General features: G+C 43.5%; 1 protein-coding gene across 3 annotated transcripts in view; it reads left to right on the top strand.

The window, feature by feature from the left end:
• Positions 1-22,795, top strand: part of ZNF532 (zinc finger protein 532) — a 57,484-nt gene extending 34,689 nt beyond the window's left edge. For all 3 annotated transcript variants that reach the window (XM_063128185.1, XM_063128186.1, XM_063128187.1), the window contains exons 3-9: positions 1,966-2,147; positions 4,584-4,760; positions 9,380-9,542; positions 11,718-11,996; positions 16,321-16,433; positions 18,663-18,810; positions 22,266-22,795. In XM_063128185.1, the coding sequence (XP_062984255.1) occupies positions 1,966-2,147; positions 4,584-4,760; positions 9,380-9,542; positions 11,718-11,996; positions 16,321-16,433; positions 18,663-18,810; positions 22,266-22,763 (1,560 nt within the window). In that variant the 3' untranslated portion in view covers positions 22,764-22,795. The remainder of the gene's footprint in view (positions 1-1,965; positions 2,148-4,583; positions 4,761-9,379; positions 9,543-11,717; positions 11,997-16,320; positions 16,434-18,662; positions 18,811-22,265) is intronic.
• Positions 22,796-27,011: the final 4,216 nt, after the last annotated feature.

The raw sequence follows: 27,011 nt of genomic DNA, 5'->3' as shown, positions 1-27,011 counted from the left end.
CAAGAAACAAAACAGAGTGATGCAATCAGCTCCACGTGAGCAGGAGCCAGCTTGCATCTGATGTTCTTTCCCGCAGGGTCGTTGGTGTTAGTTGATGTAATTTGACCCTGGCAGGGGTGGGGAGGAGGGCTGTCCAAGGCCTCATCTATACCAAGCAGGATATTGCGCTATGAAAGCGGTATATAAAAGGCAGGAGCCACGCTACTGCTTTATAGCGGTATTGAAGTGCACTGACAACTGTTGGGGCCCATTGACACATACCATATACCACTTTCATAGTGCTATATCCTGCTTAGTGTGACTCCTGCCTTTTACATACCGCTTTCACAGTGCAATATCCTGCTTGGTGAAGATTAAGCCCATCCGGAGCAGGCCCAGATGTTCTTTTTGCCTGCTCCTGTCTTCCTTACGTAGTTTCAAACAAGCTAAAATCTTGATTTCAAAAAGCAGCTAACTTCTACGTCAAATTGTACATGCGGAGTTTCATGAAATGTCTTCCAGTTGCTAGGTTACCTGTGAATTATCTGCAGAATCTGCTTCTCTCTTATTTACTTCGATACTGAGAATGGGATAGCTCCCCCAACTGCATCTGAAGGCAGCAGGATAGCTTAGGGGGTGCAAGGCAGGCCACTTGGCATGCAGCTCCTTCCTCCAAAACTTTCCTGCTGCCTCCCAGTATCTGCCGCCTGAAGCAACTGCCTCACTCTGCCTGATGGTAGGGCCGACTCTGAGTTCTGCAAATGAAGATTCAGTGTTAGATTGCCATTGTATTTCGGTTGATCTGTTGTTATGTTTTTATAATGCTGCTTCCTCCAAACTGCTCAGAGTGTTGGATGTAGGATTAGGAGGCGGTCTCTCATCCAGGTAATAGCAAGACTCAGAACAACTTAGCTTCGGAGGTGCAACCTAACCAGTTTGGCATGGTGATTTGCACGGTGAAATTAGATTGGGGAGACCTGGGTTCAAATTCCTGCTCAGCTACAAACCTTAATGGGTGATCTTGATCTGATCACTTTTCTTTCGCCTTAACCAGAATCATTGTGAAGATAAAATGTCCAGGGCGGGGGTCACACTCCCCATGTACACCAATTTGGGCTCTTTGCCGGGAGGATGGTATAAAAATGAAATAAACACAACCGGGGGGGGGGGGTGTCTGGTGTAGTTTTAATTCATGCCTTCACTGCAGAGGCTGTGATACCCACCACAGTCTTCGTACCCCATATTTGCTAGTGTGATGGTTCAAAGGACATGGTTGATATTTTCGTTTTAAAAAAAGATGTTGAATTATTTTTTAAAAATCACTAGTTACTACAGGGGTTTTATTCTTACTGAATAAAAGGGAATTATCTGCCACCTTCCCTCAATGTTTTTTAAAAGAGGCATAAAGTACAGTGGAGGCTGGTAGCTCCGATGTCAGTGGGGCAGTGAATCCGCTCCAGGTTTCAGTCGGAACTAATCAGAACTCTAAAGGAGTTATCCAAGCACCTTGAATAGCTCCTTTAGAGTTCTGACTAGTTCTGACAGAAACCTGGAGCGGATCACTGCCCCACTGACATTAGAGCCACGAGCCTTATTTGGTAAAGTACATGGTGTTTCATTTATGACTTATGCAAAAGAAGGCAGTTCCCTGCCCCAAAGATCTTGCAGCCTAAGGTTCCAATCTTATCTTAGCGGAGAAGGAAAACGGGTGAAGGATGAAAGGTAACAATGGATGCTACCTGTACATTACAGGTTGTAGTGTACGAGTTCTGTTCTTCTCAACCTTAGACGTATTAAGTCAATTGAAAACAACTGTACATAATAGTCTGTTTTATTGTTTTGCTGTATGCTTTTAAATTGACATGCCCATAATACTACCTTTTTATTTTAAAAATTTGTTTTGAATCATGACCGCCTCTGTAAAATCTAATGTGTGTCTTAAGGCAAATAGCTTATTATCTCATCTGTTTTTGGTTTATTGTATAGAAGACCTGCAGCATATGCCAGATGTTGCTTCCAAACCTGTGCAGTTTTGCATCACATCAGAGAATTCATCAGCATAAATCACCATACACGTGTCCCGAATGTGGTGCAATCTGCAGATCAGTTCACTTCCAGACCCATGTCACGAAGAACTGCCTACACTACACTCGAAGAGTTGGATTCCGGTCAGTACAATGATTAATAACAACAACAATTTTTGGGAGCTATTAATTGGTATAAACAATAGCACAGCTCATGGTGATTGGGAAGAATTCCCCTCTATTTTTCCAGTATCTTGTGCTGTTGATTACAGATGGTGGGAAAAGTTTCCTTGGAGAGACTCGTGAGACTTATTTTTAACTCTCTGGATTAATCTTATGGTTGTGTTTTCCCAGAGGCAAGTTTTCCTTACTGCTTGATAAATGGTGATTGTTTAGGGCTGTTTAACTTTTAGTTGGTGATCTCCTCTTATTTATTTGTTTGTTTATTTATTGCATTTTTATACTGCCCAATAGCCAAGGCTCTCTGGGTGGTTCACAAAAATTAAACAGTTAGTTAATCAATGAAAATGTAAAGCTATCTTTCACTAAAACATCTCCATGGGAGTTCCATGACCAGGAACTCCTCTGCAGACAAATAATTCCCTGAATATATAAAGGGCTGGTTCAGAAGCAACACTAAACCATCGTTTACCTTTATGAGAATGAGCCTAGGCAAGTCTTGGGATCACACACTCTATCTTCCTTTTTCATTATAGCACTCAGTAGCTTCCACTTCCATTCTTGATTAACTGTGGTTTGTCATGTCATTCAAACTCAGCAAACTGTAGTTAATGGCTGGGTTCACACAACACGCTAAACCATGATGACTTATTTTCTTGCGGAACCCATGATGGGTTTGTGTGTCATCTGTAGGATGTTTCCACCACTCTCAATGGGTTAATCCACCCAAACACCCCCCTCTGAGAAAATAAGCTCTGCATAACAGGCATAGTGGACTATTTGCGTAATCTATTACACATAGTGGTTAGCAACATACATGCGAGGTTGCACTTAAAGAGAAATACAGTTTTGTTCTGTTCATTTTTATTTTAACTTGCCTCGTGTTTGTTTATTTATTTATTTAGAATATTTATTTATATACTTCTCCCCACTGAAAATTTTTGGAGTGGTGTACAAGATAAAATGAAAATAAAAACAGAATAAAACAGTTAAAACAAAATTTAAAAGAAGCAAAAATAGAGATTCAAGGCTGCATATTAAGGAAAGGCGTCTTGAAATAAAGATGTTTTCAGGAGGTGCCGAAAGGAGTACAAGGTTGGCGCCCGCCTGACCTCCAGAGGCAGGGAATTCCACAGGAGGGGCGCCATCACGCTGAAGGCTCTTCCCCTGGTGGATTCCAGTCGGAGGATGGATTGATGTGGAACCACCAGGAGCAGGCCCTCGGATGACCTCAGTGACCGGGCAGGTTGGTAAAGGAGAAGGCGCTCTCTCAGGTATCCTGGTCCCAAGTTGTTTAGGGCTTTGTACACAAGTACAAGAACCTTAAACCTGGCCTGGTAGCAAATAGGCAGCCAGTGCAGTTCCCTCAGCAGAGGAGTTACATGCTGGAAAGGGGCAGCTCCAGACAACAGCCGAGCTGCAGCATTCTGCACTAGCTCCAGCTTCCGGAGCAGCTTCAAGGACAGCCCCACATAGAGCATGTTGCAGTAATCCAATCTTGAGGTTACCAATGCCTGTACCACCGTGGCCAAGCTATCCCTGCCCAGGAGAGGCCATAGTCGGCGAACCAACCGAAGATGATAAAAGGCACTCCGAGCTGTGGCAGCTACTTGAGCCTCCAACGACAAAAATGGGTCTAAGAGCACCCCCTCCTTTGTTGGCTCTCCTTTTCCTAAATCATCTGAGATGTGCACCAGGAAATCTGTTGCCAAGGGTGCTGTGGGTGCAATCCTCTGATCACACGTCTTTATGCTCTCAGAGTTGTGCCCAACATCCTGTGCAACCTTGCAAGGAATTCTGGGACATATTTCTCAGGTCAAGTGACGCAGCTGCTTTGGTGGCAAAATGTCCTGGTCCAGCTCTGTCCCCTTTTGTGTTGCTGAAGAGGAGTTTGTGGATCCTTCTCCATTTATTTATTGCAGATTCGTTTCACCCTAAGAATCTTCCTGTATGCAGAACTGAGCTGTGGGTTTCCTGCCAAGATAAAACCCTTGGCTCAGTCCACAGTCCTTTGCTTTCTTTGCATTGCATTGAGAATCTTTGATGATATGGAATTGGGAATTTGAGCATCTTGAAACATTTGGCATCCTTTCTGTCTCCTGTTTTGGAATGCTGCTCTTTGTGCCATTCAAGCTGTGTTCTGGTACACTCCCTCTGTACTATCCTTTATTGTCTCTGTCCTGATGAGAGTACTCGCCCATAGTCCAGGGGTGGGCAACTTGTGGCCCTCCAAATGTTTTGCACGCAACTCCTGTTAGCCCTCACTAGTATAGTCAATGGTCAAGGGGTTGAGGGCAGTTGTAGGCCAAAGCATCTGGTGGGGTCACAAGTTGCCCACCCTGCCATAAGCCTATGATTTATAATGGGAAATGTTTAAATAATTCTCCATCTCTCTTACAGCTGCGTCCACTGCAATGTGGTGTACTCTGATGTGGCAGCACTCAAGTCCCACATTCAAGGTTCTCACTGTGAAGTCTTCTACAAGTGTGCCATTTGCCCGATGGCCTTCAAATCGGCACCCAGCACACATTCTCATGCCTATACGCAGCACCCTGGAATCAAGATAGGGGAACCTAAGTAAGCAACACTGATCTTTGCTTCCTATTTGACCTTTTAGTAATAACTACTGGGAACATGACATGCGAAATTGTGTTTATTGTGCTAAGAAACAGGTACTGTGCTTTATGACTGGGGCTCTTTTCATTCACCATTAGAAAAGCAGGAAAATACAATTCAGGGGGCATATTTATTTATATTCCTAGAACTAGTGTGCACACGTTAGACATTATGTGTACATCTTAAATGCAGGGTATGAATGAGACACATTTTTAAGCACAGCTTTGTATCATACAAGTGCAGACCATACTGTCGAACCTCACAATTACTTGGTTCTGAATATGAATTTGGCTAGCTCATATTGCTCGTATGCAATATGGAGTAAATGTTATTTCCTTCAGACGTCTTTCAGCTCGGAATGTAAAATGAATTCTGCACCTGCAGAAAGATCACTTTTTAGGTGAAGTTTTGGACACCAGCTGCCACTCAGAGAAAGCTAAGCAAATGGCCCCCCAAACTCAGATCTTTAAGGCTTCAGTAACAATGGACAAGCCCCGTGGAGTTCTGGGTCCCCAGGGGAAAAGGAAATGTGCAATTCCGTAGCATTTCTAACCAGGCCTAATGCCCTTATCCCTGCCTTGCCCAGCATCTGATGCTTTCCAGATGTTTTGAAGTATGACTCCCATCTGCCTCAGCCAGCATAGGCAATGGTCAGGGATCATGGGAGTGGTAATCCAAACCATCTGGAGGGCACCAGGTTGTGGAAGGCTGCCCCGGTTTTTAAAACATAGCTGCATTCTAGGCAGCTAAACATCCTGTATGTCAATTAGATGGAGTCGAGGGAGTTAAAGCTAAGTGATGAGTGAGTGAAGAAAGTGAAGAGTTTGTGTTAGTCTGAGTAAGAGGGAATGAGTGATTAATGACTTAGGGCGTTATCCTGTGCCTGTTTAGACAGAAAAGAGTCCTAGAACTCCCAGCATTCCCTGGCTGTGGGATGCTGGGAATTCTAGGACTTTTTTTCTGTCTAAACAGGCACAGAATTATTCCCTTAATGTATGTATGTTGCTTAATTTGTTTGAGTAATAACTCGTAAGTCCTTTTATTATTCTGCAAAAGCATTTCCAATTAGCTAGCCCCCTAGCCTTTATTTTCGTGACATTTTCTGCTTACGTTGAGGCCAAAACAATACAGATAAAAAGCTTTCTTTCCCAGATGCCTCCGTGTGGGTCAAATGCAAATGCTCTAATATAATATAAAGCAGGAGCAGGCAAGAGCTATCGGTCCCTTCCCTAGCAAACCAATTCGTAGGGAGGAAGAGGGAGTGAGGGAGAAAAGGAGGCGGCAGTGACCCACCCACTTTTGGGTCTGGCCTTGCCCACTGCTGGCATGAGGCCCCCGAAAGATCACCCATGAAGGAATGTGGCCTTCAACAGAAAAAGTGTTTGCCCAGCTCTGATTTAAAGTGTAGTGTGAAGGTGCTATTGAAGGATGGTTTGTGTTTACCCCAAACTCACATTTCTATTGCCCCGCGGTTTCTCAGAGTGTCGTATGGAGAAAGCATGATCAGGGTCTAGGGAAGGTGCGGCCTTCTTCCAGGTATCCCCTTTTCCTGTATGTTTTTTGTGTGAATCTTCATTACATTGCTGACTGATGATACTGGAGGGCAAGGAGACAGCCCACCTTTTTTCCCTTTGGGATTTTGATACCTCACGCTGTCCCTGTTTGTCTCTGTTGACCTTGAAATGGTCTATGAAAACAACTGCCCCAACCCCAACTTTTGATTTGTAATCTTTGTATTTAGCACTTAAGAACAATGGAAATTTTGGACACTGTGGTGAAATTCAGATTTGCACTTAAGAACATAAGAAAGTAAGAAGTGCCATGCTGGATCAGACCAAGGGTCCATCTAGTCCATCACGCTGTTCACACAATGGCCAACCAGCCATTGGCCAGGGATGAACAAGCAGGACAAGCACCCTCCCACCCATGTTCCCCAGCAACTAGTGCCCATAGGCTTACTGCCTCGAATACTGGAGATATAAGAAGCCTTACTGCAGCCTTAAAATATTATAAGATTTTAAAATGTCTAGTTTTCCAAAAATGGTTGGTGGCCAAATATGACAACTTCTCCACAGCAGCTTTGCTTTCTCCTCCGAGTAGATGTTATTGCTAATGAGCACCGTGCTCCTGCATGGAAGCTGGAAAAATACACGCAGAGCTTCATTTATTTTTAGTGTACTAGAAAGGTCTCAAGTCAAGGCAAATTTCAGCCCATAGTTTCTCATGGAGAACAAACCTCCACATAGGAATTTTGTCGCATTTGATTTTTGTCTTCCTTTTCATGCTTCCCTGATTTTGCCTCAGTACTTCAGTACCTCCTTCTCCAACTTGGCACCTTCCAGATGTGTCGGACTACAGTTCCAATCATTCCCAGCCAGTAGGCCATGCTAGGTTCATGGGAATTGTAATCCAGCACATCTGAATGGCACCACAGTGGGGAAGGCTGATATATAGGGAGTATCTGCACTCTCCACATGTAAACTAGCTTAACTGATGTTCCCTCTCCCAAGGGAACACTGGGAATTGTAGTTCTGTGAGGGGCTTTTGGATCTTTGGCGGGGAATTTTGAGCATTCTCATCAAACTACAGTTTTCAGCATTTTTGGGTGGATGGGAGGGGGAAGCCAAAGCAGTGTGTGTGTGTGTGTGTGATATACATAATTTAACTAATGTATATATAACTGTTATATATAATGTACAGCTGCAGATATATCCTTAAGGTTTAGGGATGTGCCAAAAAAAAAAACACACCTGGGAAATGTTGCTGTTCCTATCAAAATTGCTTTGGCTGCCCTTGACTTTGCTGAGATATTTCACCTGAGGAAGAACACCTGCTTCAAATTTGGCTTCAGGCAAAATTTCAGTGCCAATTCCAACAAGTAGCCATCATTCCTCCTTATTAGCAGCAAGCATCTTCTGTCTACTTTCATCAAAAAGCTCTGAAACCATTAGAATGATTTACAGCCTCAGGGTGTTACTTAAAAGCCCATTGCCTGCAAGCACTATTTAACAGTGCTTAATTCTGTTAAAAAAAAAAAAAGTTGCTCATGGGCCTTAGAATTTAAATTTCTCATTGCCACTGGTTGATCTCTACTGGGGCTTTTCACATGTTACCAGCATATGTAGAGTAAATGTGTGAAGATGGTGGAGCAGGGCTGTACTTGTTAGCTCCACCCCTAATATCACCGTGCCAACTCTGCTCCTGATTCTGCTAATTAGATGGAAGGTTGGAAATGAATACAGAATCATAACATAGTAAAGTTAGAAGGGGCCTATAAGGCCATCAAGTCCAACCCCCTGCTCAATGCAGGAATCTACCTTAAAGCATCCCTGACAGATGGCTGTCCAGCTGCCTCTTGAATGCCTCTAGTGTGGTAGAGCCCACAACCTCCCTAGGTAAACTGATTCCATTGTCGTACTGCTGTTACAGTCAGGAAGTTTTTCCTGATCTCCAACCAGAATCTGGCTTCCTGTAACTTGAGCCCATGTTCTGTGTCCTGCACTCTGGGATGATCACGAAGAGATCCTGGACCTCCTCTGGGTGACAACCTTTCAAGTATTTGAAGAGTGCTATCCTGTCTCCCCTCAATCTTCTCTTCTCCAGGCTAAACATGCCCAGTTCTTTCAGTCTCTTATAGGGTTTTGTTCCCAGACTCCTGTTCATCCTCATTGCTCTCTAGCTTGTCTGCATCCTTCTTGAAGTGTGGTGCCCAGAACTGGACGTAGTACTCAGGATAAGGCCTAAGCAGTGCTGAATAGAGGGGAAAGAGTGCCTTGCGTGATTTGGAAGCTATACTTCTATTAATGCAGCCCATGCATGTGCAGACAGTTGTACATGCATGAGAAAACTTTTCTGACCTTCCATGGAATGTGCAGAGGGCAGGATCACTGGACTGGCTCTTGCAAACTTAGTCACACTCCCCTTTCAGACGTTTACTGTATGCATGGAGGCAATGGCTGAAAAGCGTTTCTGTCCCAATGGAGCCTGATGTAACAATCCTTTTCAGTACTTGGCTGGCTAGCCAAAGATGTCCATTAGGGTTACAACAAGCTCTTTCTACTATGAGCATTTGGGCCAAAGGCATCAGGATTGGCGCGGTGGAGGCCAAGGAGAAGCTTTTATGAACCTCCATCTTTGTTTTTTAGAATTGCATAGTCTAAGTGCTTTTCACTTTGGGAAATGTCTCTGACGAAATTGTTCTATATTGATTTGGGGAAGAAAATCCACAAGAGGCCACCAATGCCTACCTATTTTTGTGGAGAGTAGCGGAGTCCTTCTAAGTGTAGCCATTCCATTGTGTAGTCATTCTTAGTGAGTTGTTGTTGTTATTTAGATATTATTATTATTAATAATATTATTAACAACAACAACAACTCATTTAGAATTATTTTTATACTGCCCCATAGCCAAAGATCTCTGGGCAGTTTACATAAGATTAAAAACAATGTACAAAATTTAAAACCGCAAAAACATGCAACGTACACAGAAGCATATATCTAATAACTATAAATAACTTTATAAATAACTAGTGTAGTCATTCTAATGGTCTGATGTTACTACAACTTCCTTTTTGTCTTTAGAATCATATACAAATGTTCCATGTGCGACACAGTGTTTACCCTGCAGCCTTTGCTGTATCGCCACTTTGACCAACACATCGAAAACCAGAAGGTGTCTGTCTTCAAGTGTCCAGACTGTTCTCTTTTGTATGCACAGAAGCAACTCATGATGGATCATATCAAGGTGTGTGGGCATCTTTACTTCATCTGGACACAAGGCTAATGCATGCAACAATAATGGAAAACCAGTTAATTTCATGGAAGCCACCAAAGGTAGATGGCAGTAGGTGGTAGACATCTTGTACTAATGAGGTGTGCAGATTTGTGAACTCAGCAGGATATCCAAATAAAACAATGATAGTGTGAAACTGTTTTATTCTTCATATCATTGGTCCATTTAGGACAGAGTTGTCTCTGTTTATACTGACTGTTGCAGCTTTCCAGAGTCTCAGGAAGAGGATTTTCACATCACCCATTCATTACCTGATCCTTCTTAACTGGAGATGCTAAAGACTTGAACCTAGGACATTTATGTGTGCACAGCCTGTGCTCTGTACCACCCACCCACCCCAATTGCATAGAATTGGACTTTAAACTTAATCTGGACTAATACAATGTTATAAAATCCTCTTCCAGAGACTTTTTCTTTTCCAACATTGTAGGCGCAAAAGTAATTAAAAAACACACAAACACTGCAGGATTTTGTGAAGTGCTGTTTGAAACTGACTACCAATAATAGTTGTATTACTTTTTCATGCTGTCTGGAGGAGGGACATAACTTTCCCATTTTTGTAATAGTAATTTGGACATTAAGGATTTTCCTGATACATTTTCTTCCTTTGGACTTTTGCATTTAGGCTATTGGTTTTAATGCAATGGCTTTCAAACTATGTTCTGGAGGAACCCAGCATTCCTCGGTGAGGTAACAGCTGCAGTGGATACCTAAAAGACAGCTCCTCCCCTTAATTCATTTCCCCCTGAAATGTGCAGCAATAAGAGGAGTTTTGGTGTGCTCTAGGATGCATTGTCAGTGCATGGAGTGACGGTGAGGCCCACTCTATGTGAACTGAGCATGTGCCCTAAATAAGCTCCAGAATCCTCTGCAGTTAACAGGAGCGTCATGGCAGACAAGTCAGTCTGGAAAGGGTTTACCGCAGGGGTGCATATGCCATGGCCCATGGTCTGCAACCCTCAATTACACCCGATGCGGCCCTCAAAAGCCAGTGGCAGTCTATCCGCTTTCTCCCAACAGCCCTGTTGATCCATCTACCTGCTTTTCCCCAGGCCAAGCCCTCTCCTCAGGCAGGGAAAAGCTCTTATCTCCAACCAGAGATAAGAACTTTCCCCTGCCAGACAGAGGAAACAGGACCTGGGGAGAAAGCTGCTGAGTAATGCAGTCCTGCTTACTTCTGAGTAGACCAGCAGAGGCTTGGTATTTGGGATACTGGTTTGAAAGTGCTGCTGAGTGATTCAGCCCTGCTTACTTCTGAGCAGAAAAAGCTTCTCCACCCTGCTAATGTGATGGGGAAGAATAAAGATTATTACTTGGTGCCGCTCTTGCTGGACTTGGTTACCTGAGAGTGCAAGTTTGGGACCACATGTTTGAATATCCTCTAGGAGTGTTATTGGCATGTGAGCAAGGGCGCTTGCAAATGCTTGTGAACTGGATTGAGCGGAGAACTGCTCGGCTGTGCTTGTCTCAGTCTTGCAAGCAGCCTCCTTCACTTTCACCAGTCCCAAAGGTCAAGAACCCTTTGCAGATGGAGAAGGGGCATTAAGCCACTTCTAGAGGCCCAGGAAGGAGTGTCTTCTGTCTAGCATGGTTCTGGAAGCACCCTCCACCACTGCCACTTTCCTCTTCCCTGGCGTAGAAGGTCAATGTGTGGCTTCTGGGAAAGGGGGAGGCAGGCACTTGCTGTGAGTGCCTTTGAGCCTTTTGCATTCACCTCAATGGCATGCAAAAACATTGGGGGGGGGGGTCCGAACTACAGCACGCTCATGCATCTATTAAACCCCTTTTTTAAAAAATGTCTTGCATATTAAAAGTGGAATATGAGAGAAAAGGCTCGCCTATAACTTTTCTTTTTGACATGTCAGTTCTCTTTGTGTAGGATAGTAGTACGCATGGGGACAGGGAGGACTCAAACATGTCATTCCCCCATCTCTGTAGTGGTACAGTCCAGCTGTACCATGTGATTTTGCTGCCTTTGGTTCCATTCATTCAGTGAATCTTCACTTCCAAGTAACTGCAACTTCACTTCCAACTCACTGCATCTCATCCTTACCTCTGCTGATCATTGCACATTGCATGCTCTCTAAGTAATGGGTGTCAACTTGTTTTGTTCTTTAAAAAAAAAAGTCTATGCACGGGACACTGAAAAGTGTTGAGGGGCCACCGAATCTGGGTATCAATTTGCCGTTGAGCACGAAGCCCACCACTCAGAACTCGGTCAGTCACAACAAAGAGGACTCCAAATCCATCAACGGGACAGAAAAGGCAGAGAAGAAGACCCCCTCCCCTGTGAAGAAAGCAGATCCCAAAAAAGTGCCCAATCCTGGCTGGACGTGCTGGGATTGTGATCGGCTGTTTACTCAGAGAGAAGTTTACATATCTCACATGAGGAAAGAACATGGAAAGGTAAATTTGTTGTTGAGGCTCTTGCCCATTATTACTCGTGGGTCTTGTGACCAAATAATTCGTTCAAGCTCTTGGTTACACTTGCATGTCACCAAAGCACCAAATATCTCTTTTTGAGATATTGAAGGAAATGTGAGAATTTACAATTTAATAACTTAAAAAAGGGCTAACACTCATTGTTAGGAAAGGTTGGCTGTTAATATTTTCCTTTGCATCCGCTATTACAATAACATAGAAATTTCCAAAACAAGTGAGCTCTGAATTTGCAGCAGATCAAGACTGGCTTCCATCTAATTAATCCACGGAAGCTTTAGTAGATTTATCTTTCTTCCATTGCTTTACAAATTGTAATGCTCATTGGGAATTCAGGTTTACATATCCATTGTTTAGCAAGGCCTACTAAGAATTGACCTAGAATGAGATTTACCTTGAATCAGGTTACTGCAGCCAACCTGCTAGCTTATAAGGCCTTGACCCCATGGTATCAGTTCATATTTGCACATGCCCAACCACTATCCTCCCTCCTCTCCCTTCGGTATAAAAGCACAAATGTTGATTTTTCTCTCCCAGTCACAACCCAGTATAGAAGGGCCAAGCGGTCAAGATGTTTGAGCAGTAGAATATTTATTAAAGCAGGGAGATACTTGACCTTTTTTTTTTTTTGGAATTAACAACAACAGTTTATTGCGGTCAATAGACCATTCCAGCAAATAAAATTTTTACATACAAGCAAACTGAACATACCATTAACTATAAAAAATCAGGCGATCATAGAAGATCTAAAAGAAATGGCCAAGTTCAGAAATGTGGCCACTTGCTCAGTGATTGATTTGTCTATATTACAAAGTAAAAGAGACGTTAAGAATTCAGTTGGGTGACCAGGATAAGATTGTAAAATAGGGTTTAGAAGATCGTTTCTAGCCCCTAGATAAAATCTACAAAACAATAAAACATGAGATACAGTTTCCACTTTACTATTGTTGCAGGGGCAGCATCTGTTGAGCACTGGAATTTTATTAAATCTGCCCTCCAGAAGTTTGGAGGGAAGGACATTAAGTCTGGCTAATGAAAATGCTCTCCTGTATTTAGGAATAGTCAACCAGCATAGATAAGGCATCCAATCTTTACAAAAAGAGGCTGGTAGTCCTAGGGACAGGGGGGAACATGGGCCCCGTGCAGCACTCTGAAGGACTTGCATATCTATATCAAGCAGCCACTGTTTCACTACTGATTTGGCACTAGCTAAATCCCTTGATAGTAGCATTTGGGGGGATAGGCCTACTGACTTGATTTTACTAGTCATGGCCTGAAACTGACAGGAAGGTTTTTCTTTGTTCTCAACTCCACCCCCCACCCTGGCTATGGTGACTCAGGGAAAGAATACTCCAATCATGTGCTCTGACCTGTAAAGACCTGCCTGGGCCCCTCCTAGCATGCATTGAATTTGACGTCATTGGGCATCCTGTCTCCCAAGTCAGCCAATCACTTGGATTTGTTCAAAGAAACTAATGAAATGGGTTTGCTATCCTATATACTTATAGCAAACTCATTCTTCAAGTGGTGGCCATATGTACCCCAAACCTCACCATCCACACACAAGAGAGACATATCAGCAGGCCCCAAGATTTACAGAAGTAAAAAAAAATACTTTGTTTGTTTATTTATTTATTTATTGCATTTTTATACTGCCCAATAGCAGAAGCTATTTTTAAAAAGAAAAAAAAACCCTAATGGGTTGGAACAGGGAAATCCCAAAACAGTATCCAGTGGAGCACAGACTCTGGTCAGAATGGACTCTCTCCTTCATGCCCCAAATCTGCTCTGGAGGATTGAGGGACGTACAGAGGGATTCAAGGGAGAACAGAGGAAGGGGAAATTCCATTGCAGCACGAATAGAAGTCCCGTCACGCAGTGTTGAGTGTGATGGGGACTGAGAATGCTCAATGACTACAGAATGGTGTCTGACCATTGGAGGGGAGGGGGAGGGAACAGAACACTTGGTGGTGGCGCAATGGAGTATGCTGGAAGAGGGCTTGACTGGAACCCTCAATAGGAGCATTCTACACTACAACATTTTATTGCAGGTCCCATTTGTCTAAACGAATACCAGTTGGTTTCCTAAGCTTGCTTTTGGTGCCTTATCCCCCCCTCACCCCACCCCCATGGCTGCGAAAAGAGTTTTCAAAGTAGTAAAATTAAAAAGGAAAAGGATGGAAAAGCTCATAATTTTTCATGACTGACATTCAGCAGAAACCCTTCGGCATGAGTAAACCTAATAAAAATCATGTCAGTTTTGCTGCCTGAGGAACCAGGAGGGTGTGTGTGTGTGTGTGGAGAGAGAGAGAGAGAGAGAGGCAGAGGGAAAGCAACAGATACCATATGGGAAATATCGTGAAAATGTAATAAGCACAAAAGTGTGAGTAGAGACCATCGAAACCTCATAAAAATCACGTCCTTGTGGGTAAGAGATGCTATAATGAAATACCCATATAGTAGGTTTTAAAGACAGAAGACGGAAAGATAAATTGGTAAATTCATGGATGTGGGCTGACTGTTAAAACTGTTCTATGTATGTAGTGTTTCATGGATGATGTAGGGTCCCCACTTCCCTTTTTACTTTCTGCTGAGAGGCTGAGCCCACAGGGCTGTAGCTGCTCACCATTTTTGTTCATGAAAATAAAGTTGCCGCTGGATAGGGTGACCATATGAAAAAGAGGACAGGGCGCCTGTATCTTTAACAGTTGCATAGAAAAGGGAATTTCATCAGGTGTCATTTGTATGCATGTCGCACCTGGTGAAATTCCCTCTTCATCACAACAGTTAAAGCTGCAGGAGCTATACTCGAGTGACCAGATTTAAAAGAGGGCAGGGCACCTGCAGCTTTAACTGCTGTGATGAAGAGGGAATTTCACCAGGTTCTCTATATATACAAATGCCACCTGCTGAAATTCCCCTTTCAATACAACTGTTAAAGATACAGGAGCCCTGTCCTCCTTTTCATATGGACACCCTAGCGCTGGAGGCCAACAATTTTTAGCAGCATGTCAGCCTCCCAGTTTAAAAATAAAAAGCAATTTTTTAAATAAAGTATCTAAAAAAAGAAAATTAAAATTACAGACAGAGAACCTGGCAGACACCAAGAGAGGTTTCCGCAGGCACATTGGGCCCCGTGTGCGCCATGTTGGAGACCTCAGCTACAAACAAAACAAAATACAAATTTAAGCGAGGTCTTCATCCAGCTGCTGTTTACCACTTGTGTTGTGATCCGCAAGGGCAGGCTTCCAAAGAGAGCTGACGGGTTGCCTAGCAACATCCAGCTTTTCTTGGCCTGAGGAAACGCCCCAGTCTGAGGCGAATAATGACAGTGATGGCCGTGTGGTCATGCCAGCCCCACAGGAGAAGCCAGTCTCTAGGGACGATTAACAGCATAATGTAGCCTTCCCCCAACCTGGTGCCCTCCAGATGGGTCAGACTATAACTCCCATCGTTCCAGCCAGCAACGGGGCAGAGGCCAATTAGAGGATGGCTGATTCTAATCCAACACTTCTAACCCCATGGGTCAAAATCAGTGGTTGCGCACCTTTAAAGTTCTCTGAAACCCTGAGCGGATTCACTCCCCCACTGACATTAGAGCCACCCGCCTCCACTGGGTCTGAAGCAAATGACAGCAGTAATAATGTCTTGTGCAAACCGCCCCTGCAGAAAGATCTGAGCACAGCGAACGGAAAGAGTGAAATACAATTGTATATGTACCCATTCATAGGCTGCCCTACACTTCATTTAACAACTGGCTTCTCAATCTTTAGCTTGTTGCCCTCTATCTAGTTAATTTCACTGGTCGATTGACTACTATGGGGCTTGAGGAATCAGTTGCAACTAGGAATCTGGAAACTTGCAGAAGGAGGGTGTGTGTGCAAATGTGTGTCCCCCATTCTCCCATCCACCCACACCATCAGGCTATCCATACTGGTTCAAAATTAGTATCATAATAAGGGAGAAGTTACTCCCATTGCTCTCCAGAAACAATGATCTGCCCACAGCTTCACTCCCTCTAGTGGTCACATTGGGTTGGATCCAGACTTAGTCATAACATTGACTTACTCAAGTCCCATTGATTTCAGTAGAGCTACTTTAAATAGGACTAAGTCTTGATCCAACCCATTGCTTTCAAACTGTGCCTGAAGGTGTGTTACTCTTGCAACTTTAGGGAAGCAAATGTTGTTCAGAAAACCCTAGTTCCTGCCAAGTATCAGACCTGTTGTTTTTTCTTGAAGTTTAAATGTTCCTCCACCTTTTTGAAATGTTTTCTTTTCTTTTCTTAAAGCAAATGAAGAAGCATCCTTGTCGACAGTGCGACAAATCTTTCAGTTCGTCGCACAGTCTTTGCCGCCATAATCGTATCAAACACAAAGGCATTAGGAAAGTTTACACCTGCTCGTAAGTTCTGCTTTTCAAGTTCTTGTTTAAAAAGAGAGACAGACAGACAGCTGTCACTTAAAGTGAATGCCCTGCTTATGTTTGTTATGATGATGATTCAGTTTTTTAAAAATCCTGTCCTTCGGCCAGTATGGTCGGGTGGCATATATAATGTGCTAATTTATCTGAAGGTGTTCATAGTTGAATCCACTCTCTAGAGCAGCCTTTCTCAACCTGGGGCGCTCCAGATGTGTTGGACTACAACTCCCAGAATGCCCCAGCCAGCTGGCTGGGGCATTCTGGGAGATGCAGTCCAACACATCTGGAGCGCCCCAGGTTGAGAAAGGCTGCTCTAGAGGAAAGGATTTTCGAGATTGATCCAACTGCTACAGAACCTCTGCATATCTGCCATGAAAGCTCGTCTGCTGCAGAGGATTATGCTCAAACATGCATGTTATGTTAATCATTAACCTGCTCAGTTACTTAGTCTGAAGTAAGTGTGTGTGGCCTCATTCCAGATTGGGACCACCATGTGCCAGGAGGGGAGGTTTAAACTGTTGCTCCTCAGCCACTTACTTCCTGAAATTCCTCCCTTCCCCATGCAAGTGTTAAAAATAAAAATGTCTCCATTGATGCTTTGTGCTGGGCTGGAAGACAGGGGAATGTGGCCAGCTTTTCTCTGGAGGTGCTTGTTGCAGGGGAAAGAGAGGTAATGGCAGTCAAGGACATAAAAAGAGCCCTGCTGGATCAGACTGAGGGTCCATCTAGTCCAGCACTCTGTTCACACAGTAGACAACCATTTGTCGACCAGGGACCAACAAAGCAGGACATGGTGCAACAGCACCCTCCCACCCATGATCCCAGCAACTGGTGTATATGGGCATTCTGCCACTGATACTGGAGGTTGCACAGAGCCATCAGTTCTAGTAGCCATTGATAGCCTTCTCCTCCAAGAATTTAACCAACCCCCTTTTAATGCCAGCCAAATTGGTGGCCATCACTACATTTTGTGGCCGTGAATTCCATAGTTTAGCTATGTGCTGTGTGAAGAAGTCCTTCCTTTTATCTATCCTGAGTCTCCCACCAATCAACATCATGGGATGTACATGAACAGTCAAGCTGTTTTACAGGCAGCAAGCAACTTAAAGTGGCACCTGCCTGAGAGCTCTTCCTGTTTTTCGAGCCACAGGCTGCAAGTGCTGTTAATCTGCCCTTGTTCTCCTTCACGTCTCGTGCCTTCCACCTTTAGGTATTTATTTACTGCATTTCTATACAGCCCAATAGCCAAAGCTCTCTGGGCGGTTTAGAAAATTAAGATAATTCAAAGTATAAAACAACAGTATAAAACCATAATATAAAATACAATATAAAAGCACAACCAAGATAAAAAAAACAGCAACGATGCAAAAATACAAATTTAAAACAGCGAAGTTAAAATTAATTTATAGACTGTTAAAATACTGGGAGAATAAAAAGGTCTTCACCTGGTGTCTAAAAGCATATAATGTAGGTGCCAAGCAAACCTCCTTAGGGAGCTCATCGTGCAGCAGTGAAAGGCCTGCAGAGGTTTTGTTTCCTTATTTTATTTTGTTGACTGTGGCAGAGGTTTAAAGCTTCATACAGTGTCTTGAGTAGGAGTTGAGTTTGGTTCACATTTCATAAGAACTCGGCACATTTGCACTTCCCAAATCAATAGGTGAACCACGAATTTCATGATGCAGTTATGCAAAATATACATACAAAAACACATATATCAGGGTCCCCAAAATGTCTATATTAGTGTTGGGGAGTAAGTGAGGGGGAAATGTACAAAACAGCGTTATATTATAGAATATTGCTTGCAAAAAGTGTGTACATTAGGCAAAATTGCGTGCAGATATGTGTACATGGGGGAAATGTGCACAATATTTTGTGCAGACTTAAGTACAAAATTCACAAAGTTATACAAAAATGGGAAACAATGAGAAACTAATTGATCTGTCCTTCGGCTTGAGTCCTCCAGAGTGATTCAGTGCAAAGTTGCCTGGGCGGTTCTGTGATGCAACTTCTGTAGGTCCAGCAGATCCTTGCCAGTAGTGAGGCTAACATTAGAGAAAGACTGAAAGGGAGTTCTCTGTTTTCTCAAACATTCTATATACACTGGTCATACATATGGTGATTTTAAATCTCTCCTCTTTAGTATGCACGTAACTCAGGTAGCACCAAATATTTGATTGTATCTATTGATGATCTGGTATGCATTTGATATAGGCACTGCCCAGATTCAAGGCGTACTTTTACCAAGCGATTGATGCTAGAGAAACATATTCAGTTGATGCATGGCATTAAGGAGCCCGATGTGAAAGAGATGACAGAATCAACCAACGCGGGAGAAAGTGAAATCAAAAAAGACACCAAGGTGAGATACATTGCATATCATGTTTCTCTAGCAGTCCGGGTCTTTTCAAAAACAGCATGTCTGGAATACCAGCTGTCTGACATTCTGTGTACTCACAACAAATCAGAGTTGGAAAGGGTAGTAAAATGAAGAAAGCACGTTCAAATGAAACAATTCTATTTTGTATCCTGTTTAAGAGACTTGCGAGGGTTATGTCTTTTTATTAAGCTATATTGGTTTTTCAAGCTGATCCACAGATACTAGATATTACAGACATAGGGTTGTATCCGCTCTTAGTCCTACCTGGAGTCGACCCATTGAAATGAATGGGACTTAAGTTGGACTAACATTGGATGCAACCCGTAGACATATGCTAGTAGTGCATACTGAAGAGGCAGATTGAAATGTATGCAATCCCCAGGCCGGGTTGTCACTTGTACAGGAAGATTGGGGTGGGTGCAAACAATTGGCAACCTGATGTCCTACCTTACATGAACCTTCCTTATGCTGAGTCATACTCACTGGTCCATCTAACTCAGCCTTTCCCCAACATAGTGCCCTCCATATGTTTTGGACTTCAACTCCCACCAGTCCAAGCCAACATTGGCCACTAGTCAGGAGTTGCAATCCAGAATCTGGAGGGTATCAGGATGGGGAGAAATGGATTTATCCCAATATTTTCTATGATGACTGACATTGGTCCTCCAATGTATTAGGCTACCCCTGCTACCCAAGGTGTCTTCAACAAAGGTGCTAGGTATTGAACTGAGAACTTCATGTACGCAAAGCCCATGTGCAATGTCTGAGCTATGGGCCCTCCCTGAACCTCCCCCAAACCAGTCCTGAGCAGTGCATCTCCTCCCATGCTCTTTCCATGCGCGGCCCACTTTGAGTCAGCGGAGAGCTTTGCATGCATTCGTATAGGAACTAGGACTTTGCAGCTCCATACTGGATGAACAGGGCACTCTGATTAAGATCTGAGGAATTGTGTGGAAGAGCAGAGTGCATCAGAGTGCATTTGGAATGATGGAGTAATGCTCAAGTGAATGGATAGGGTCAGAATTCTGGGACTGGAACTATACGTCTGTATGAGCACACTATGTACAAACTCTGGAGCTGCTTCCTGTGTACAGTTCTGTACACTATATATAGTCACTATATATATATATATATATATATATATATATATATATATATATATATCACATCACAGAGCTGGAAAAGGTGCAGAAAAGGGCAACTAAAATGATCAAGGGCCTGGAGCCTCTCCCCTATGGGGGAAGGTTGCAACAACTGGGTTTGTTTAGAATGGAAAAGAAAGGCTAAGGGGTACAGAGGTGTACAAAATTATGCATGGTGTGGAGAACATGGATAGGGAGACATTTTTCTCCCTCTCTCAAAATACTAGAACCTGGGATCATCCCAAGAAGCTGATTAGTGGGAGATTAAGGATAGATAAAAGGAATTTGCTACCCAAAATATACCTGTATTTCTTCGATTGTAAGATGCCATTGAAAGTAAGACGCACATTAATTTCAGTACCACCAACAGAAAAAAAACACACCCTAAGACACACCCACGATTCTAAGACACACCCCGTTTTTAGAGATGTTTATATGGGGGGAAAAGTGCATCTTAGAATTGAAGAAATATGGTAGTAATGGCCACCTATTTGGATGGCTTTAAAAGGGGGTTAGATAAATTCCGGGATGAGAAGGCTATGAATGGCTGATGGCTATGTGCTGCCTCCAGGATCCGAGGTAGTAAGCCTATATACACCAGTTGCTAGAGAACATGGTTGGGAGGGGGCTGTTTGCACACGTGTCCTGCTTGTGGGTCTCTGGTCGACAGGTGGTAGGCCACTGTGTGAACAGAAATCTGGACTAGATGGCCCCTTGGTCTGATCCAGCAGGGCTCTTCTTGTGTTCTGCTCAGCAGTGGTATGGTAAATTCTATTGGGTATCAGTAAGGGAAGGAGAAGTTCCACATAAGAGCCCTCAAGCAAACACTGAGACAAACTCCACATGCACCCTGAAGACACACAATATATTTGACATTGAAATCGGCACTTTAAGGCTTGCTGGCTCTATTGTTCAAATTGTTTAGATTTCAGAAGCATACAGAGCAGCTTAGAAAGCTCTCAGTCATGCTCGGTGAAGGGTGCTACATTTTGTAAATATTTGAAAAGTATTTGCCCATTGATATTTGTGTGATGGCACCCTTGCCCCTTCGCTGTGCCCACTCCAGAAGTGTTTGTGGAAACGTGTCAGTCAACCATTTCCTCCATGACCAGCCATGTGCCTGTTGGGTTAAAACATTATCTTGTGGGCATGTGATTTCCAGCATTGCAGATGCCTTAGAACGTGAGTGGGACAACCTGTTATTGGAGTCCCAACATTTAACAGCCCCAGTCAGCATGACCAGTAGTCAGGCATGGTGATGCTTTGCTCCAAATCTCTTAATGACTGCTCCCAATAGCGTCATAGCAATATGGAACTTTGCATATGTCATAGAATCATAGAATAGCAGAGTTGGAAGGGGCCTACAAGGCCATCGAGTCCAACCCCCTGCTCAATGCAGGAATCCACTCTAAAGCATCCCTGACAGATGGTAGTCCAGCTGCCTCTTGACGGCCTCTAGTGTGGGAGAGCTCACAACCTCTCTAGGTAACTGATTTCATTGTCGTACTGCTCTAACAGTCAGGAAGTTTTTCCTGATGTCCAGCTGGAATCTGGCTTCCTTTAACTTGAGCCCGTTATTCCGTGTCCTGCACTCTGGGAGGATCGAGAAGAGATCCTGGCCCTCCTTTGTGTGACAACCTTTTAAGTATTTGAAGAGTGCTATCATGTCTCCCTTCAATCTTCTCTTCCCCAGGCTAAACATGCCCAGTTCTTTCAGTCTCTCTTCATAGGGCTTTGTTTCCAGACCCCTGATCATCCTGGTTGCCCTCCTCTGAACACGCTCTAGCTTATCTGCGTCCTTGAATTGTGGAGCCCAGAACTGGACGCAATACTCATGTACACTGGTTCACTTGGAGTTGTGGTCCAATAACATCTGGAGGGCCCAGGTTCCTCCCCACTGCCTTAGAAAATCACACGCAAGTCCTGAAGGTGATGGCCTCACCCTGTCGCTTGTCTCCAACACCTTGTATTCAGAGGTGTTATTATTGGCTCTCATGGCTAATGGCTGCTGAGATACCTGTCCTCCATGTCTGTCTAGTGTCCCTTTTTAAAGCCATTGCCACGTCTAGTGGAAGTGAATTCCATAAGTTAGATCACATGTTGCAGGAAGAATTGTTTCCTTTTGTCTGTCTTGAATCTACTGCCAATCAGTTTGTTTGGTTAATTCTGCAAATGAGCTCTAGCTTAAATATGCCTTTTGTCTTCTTCCAAGTGTGGAAGCTGTGAACGTTCCTGAGAACAACTGCATGATTGTAGCTGATTTTTTTTTCTTAATGGACCTGTTCTCAACTTCAGGTTCCCAGTCCAAAGCGTAAATTGGAAGAGCCCGTGCTGGAGTTCCGCCCCCCTCGAGGCGCCATCACTCAGCCGCTGAAGAAATTAAAAATCAATGTTTTTAAAGTTCACAAATGTGCCGTCTGTGGCTTCACAACAGAGAACCTCCTTCAGTTCCACGAACATATCCCCCAACACAAATCCGACGGCTCTTCTTACCAGTGCCGAGAATGTGGCCTCTGTTATACCTCCCACGTCTCTCTCTCCAGGCATCTCTTCATAGTGCACAAGCTGAAGGAACCTCAGCCTGTCTCGAAGCAGAACGGGTCTGGAGAAGACAGTCAGCAAGAAAACAAACCTAGCCGCGAGGAGGAGGAGGAGTCTGACCACGCCACGTCGGACAGGAAGTGCAAAGTTTGCGCAAAGACTTTTGAGACGGAAGCCGCCTTAAACACCCACATGCGGACACACGGAATGGCCTTCATTAAATCCAAACGAATGAGTTCGGCTGAGAAATGACCCGCCTCTTCTCCGTCCCACACACATTTTCCAAAAGCAAAAAAAAAAAGGCCTTCTCTATTTCAGAACAATCATTGGCATTTCTTTTTTGTTTTCCTTATTTTGAGTGCAGAAAATTTTCCACACCATAGAGCTAACAAAAGTTCTACCCAGGCAGTTGCAATATATTCTATACGTAAAATCTATCGTCCTCACCTCATCACTATAGATCTATATAGATATATATACATACATAAAAATCCTCCTCAAAAAACAGCATTAAATAAACCAGTGTTTGAGTTGAACAGAGTTTGTATATATTTAAACAGATAATTTTTATACTCTTTGTTATGTGTTCGTATTGGTATTTAGTGGGAAATCCTGGTGGGGGTGGTTTTGTCTGCATTTTTGTTTTTTGTCTTTTCTAACAACAAGTTTGTTTTAAAGCAGAGTTCTTGAAACGGCGGCGATGCTTAGGATTCCATTGAACAACTTCATGTGCGCTCCCTTTCTGACATTTCTTAGCGCAGCGTGAGATTTGCTCCAATGTATGTTATTCCCACAGTGCTTTGATAAGGTCAGATGCTCCAGAACTCGAGTTGGCAGCTTGTCACATCTACTTTGACTCTTTTTTTTCTTTTTTTACGAGAACCCCACATTACACCAACCAGAGCCAGGCGCAAAAGACATGCACTCAGAATTAAGGAACGGGATGGCTCTCAGCACGTGCTGAGCTTAGGAAGTTGTCTCCAGTACCAGAACAGAACTGAAATCATAGTCTTTTTATGCAAAAGTCTACTGCTGGTTACCTGAAGCGTTCTTCATTTCAGCAGCCTCATTTAGGTGGAAAGAGGCGTTTTGCTATTGATAGTCTTAAGCCACCAAGAGTCGGAAACTCTTGCAATTCTGCTGCAAATCAGCCAGTGATCTACCAGTAGGTCCTGATCTACTTTCTGCCCATCCTGTACCAGTACATATGGGAGGAGCCCCCATCACCATTCCTTCCCACTTCAGCATCGTCCCTCCTGGAAACCAGGACATGAGAAAGTTGTGCCGTGGGTTGGGCCCATATGTAATTAACTTCCGCATAACCGAAAGTGTCTGAAATTACCCGAGTGTTGTGGGGAGGTCGTACGCCCTGGCGGCTTGCACATGTCTAAGTTAAAAAGTCAGAAAGGAGCCTAAGAAATATTTTCAGGAGACAGTTCTGTCTGATGAAACTGCACTAAAAGGCAAGGATTACAGGAGATGGATGAAAGGCAAGTGTTCTTGTTTGTTTGCGTTTTGTTGTTTACGACTGCTCATTTGGACTTGGGCCCCCGAATGATTTGGCACGTTCGTAGACTCTTATGAGTGGAAGGATAATTTTAGTATGACCTCCTGCTTGAAATCCCCAGGTGCTTTTGGAAGAACTTTCCAAATTAATGTAAGAGGGCCTCTCCGTGTAGAGAGAACACATTGGCTACACAACCCGCTAGAACAGCCTCGTACACCAACCCCTCCCCCCCAGTCAGAGCTGGGCAACAGCACTATCGTTCTTTTCAGTGGTGCTTGAGCAGGAGAAAGATCCTGGAGGGTTGTGCTGCTTGGGTTTTTAAGCATCCCATTTGCTAGCCGTTCTCCATTGCTCTTTTGAGAGAGGTCATTGGACTCTGTGTAACCTTAAGCTTAGTTAAGATGGATTTCAGTATTTTGTGTTAGTATTTTTTCTGCAAAATGGGATACGGAATAAGCTTAGCTGCTCAAAATTAAACAAGCACGTACCATACTGTGAATAACCTTACAGCTGTGGAGGAACGGGAGAAAGTTCATGTGTCGTGTCATTTCTTAAATGTCCCATTGAAATGCTCATGAAATTGTGCGTTTTTTGTTTGATGGGAAAGGCTGATTGCATAAGGTGGTAGGAGCCACCAGCTTATTTTAAATCAGATGTTCAGGGCTTAAGTGATAAATATCTATGTACCTACCTAAAATTATTTCTAGGCTGCTTTTAAGGATAGAACCCTTAACCTCTGTCCAAAAGATAACACACTATAGGAAGTACTTCTTCACACAGTGCAGAGTTAAATTATGGAACTCACTACCACAAGATGTAGTGATGGCCACCAGTTTGGATGGCTTTTAAAGGGGGTTGGATAAATTCCTGGAGGCAACGGCTATCAATGGCTACTAGCCCTGATGTTTGTGTGCTATCTCCAGTATTTGAGGCAGTAAGCCTGTGTGCACCAGTTGCTGGGGAACATAGGTGGGAGGGTGCTGTTGCACCATCTCCTGCTTGTTCATCCCTGGCCAATGGCTGGTTGGCCACTGTGTGAACAGAGTGCTGGACTAGATGGACCCTTGGTCTGATCCAGCAGGGCTCTTCTAATGTTCTTAAGCTGCCTTATAGGAAGTCAAGAATATTTGTTCATCTAGTCCCCTATTGACTCCTCTGAGTAGAAGCAGATTTATAGGATCTCACATATCTTTTTAACTGGAATTGCCAGGGAGTTGAACCTGGGACCGGCCGCATGCAAATTGTCATTGAGCTGTGATCCCTTCCATGCAATTTCTATTTGAGATGCTTGTTGAAATGTGTGCTCTTGATTGGGCCCCATAATGCAAAACCAGGAATGTAGGAAGTCTCTAAAGCAGAGTGGGGAACATGTGGCTTTCCAATTGTTAGTGGACTGCAACTCCCATCATCCCATAGCTAATGATGAGGGATGCTTGTGGTCCAACAACGTTTGGACTTTCCCATTCCCTGCTTTAAAGCATGGGCAAGAACACTTCCACCCAAAAGTTTGCCGTGTCCACCCCAGCCTTGCAGATTGGATAGCCAATGGAGTGTGGGAACAGGAAGGATATAAGAAACAGTGCTGGGTGTATTCTGCAATGCTGTGCCCCAACCTCCCAGATGTGTTGGCCATGCTGGCTGGGAATTAGAGGAATTGCTGTCCGATACATCTGGAGGGCACCAAGTTGAAGAAGGCTGTTTTATACTGCTTTAGAAGCTGGTACCTGGTGTAGAATTCCACATAATTTTAGTTTAAAAGTTCTTGTTTCATTACTTTAAAGTAGGTTTTCAGCTCTCATAGGTTGCAAAGGAAGGCTGCTATAATCTCAGAAGCCAGATGACAGTATGAGCAGGAGTTTGCAGTGGCTTGTGGGAGGGGGGGGGGTGATGGTTCTGAATTTGGCACCCCTCCCCTCCAGAAACAATCGATTATGCAAAGTAGAGAATTTCTGCAGATGACTTGATTTGCATAATTTACGCAAGTCACAGAGTTCAGCTTTTCTTGGTGCAGGGTACATGTGATTCAGCTTTGGTCAGGGATGATGGGAGTTGTAGTCCAGTAACCAAGGAAGATAGGAGTTGTATTCCATAACATGTGGAGGACTAGGAAGGCTCGTTAAATAAGCGAGGCAAAGATTCTGCAAGTTTCAGCGGTTGTTGAAATCTCAACAGAGATGTGTTGACGCCAAGGTGATGGAAGGAAAGGTTACTACTTTAAAACTATGAATGTTATTCAGGATGCACATTAAATAAAATGGTGGTGGTTAAGTGATGATGACATACGGACATCACATTGCAACATAGATTAATGAATATGATAATCGTAAAGCACTTTAACGACTAAACATGTTCTATAAATGAGCATTTAATAATACTACCCCATGGTGTCTTCTCATTTTACGAACAGAACACCCCCCCCCCAAATTAAATAAATTTAGTGTGCAATTCACACATTCCATAGATATATTAAAATTTGGGGATTATACCAGCAGTTATAAAGTGCTCTAGAGTGTTCAAAAAGCTTCACATAAATTATCTTGCTAATCCTTACAAGAACCTTGTAAGGTAGATCAGTATTATTATCCTGCTACTGTAGATAGTGAGGGCAGGAGGGAGGATTGAGTCAGAGCCAGTAGCTTGTTATGGCCGCGTAAGAAGCTCATAGTCAAGATTTGAGCATGGAATTTTCCAGTTCATGCTCTTAACACACTCACACACACTTTACATTGTGCCCAAAGTCTTTTGGGACAAATGGTGTTAGTTCTTTCAGAAAGTATTCCAAGCAATCTTACACTGTTCCCAGATCCCGCAATTCTATACTAAAATGCAGTTTGTGATGGAGTATTGTTCTTTTTAAGAACAGTTGGGCTCTTAAAGAGATCCATGTTTCTAGATCTCATGGGTGTGAGATTATAGGTGCACCAAGGATCTGAAGATAACCTAGCCCACGTCGAGGCAGCTCTCTCCATATATTTGCCGATGCAGATTCTAGA

Source organism: Elgaria multicarinata, chromosome 6 (assembly GCF_023053635.1).
Source record: "Elgaria multicarinata webbii isolate HBS135686 ecotype San Diego chromosome 6, rElgMul1.1.pri, whole genome shotgun sequence".
Lineage (NCBI taxonomy): Eukaryota > Metazoa > Chordata > Lepidosauria > Squamata > Anguidae > Elgaria > Elgaria multicarinata.
Note: the sequence above shows the minus strand (reverse complement) of the source record. Positions and strands in the feature narration are given on the sequence as shown.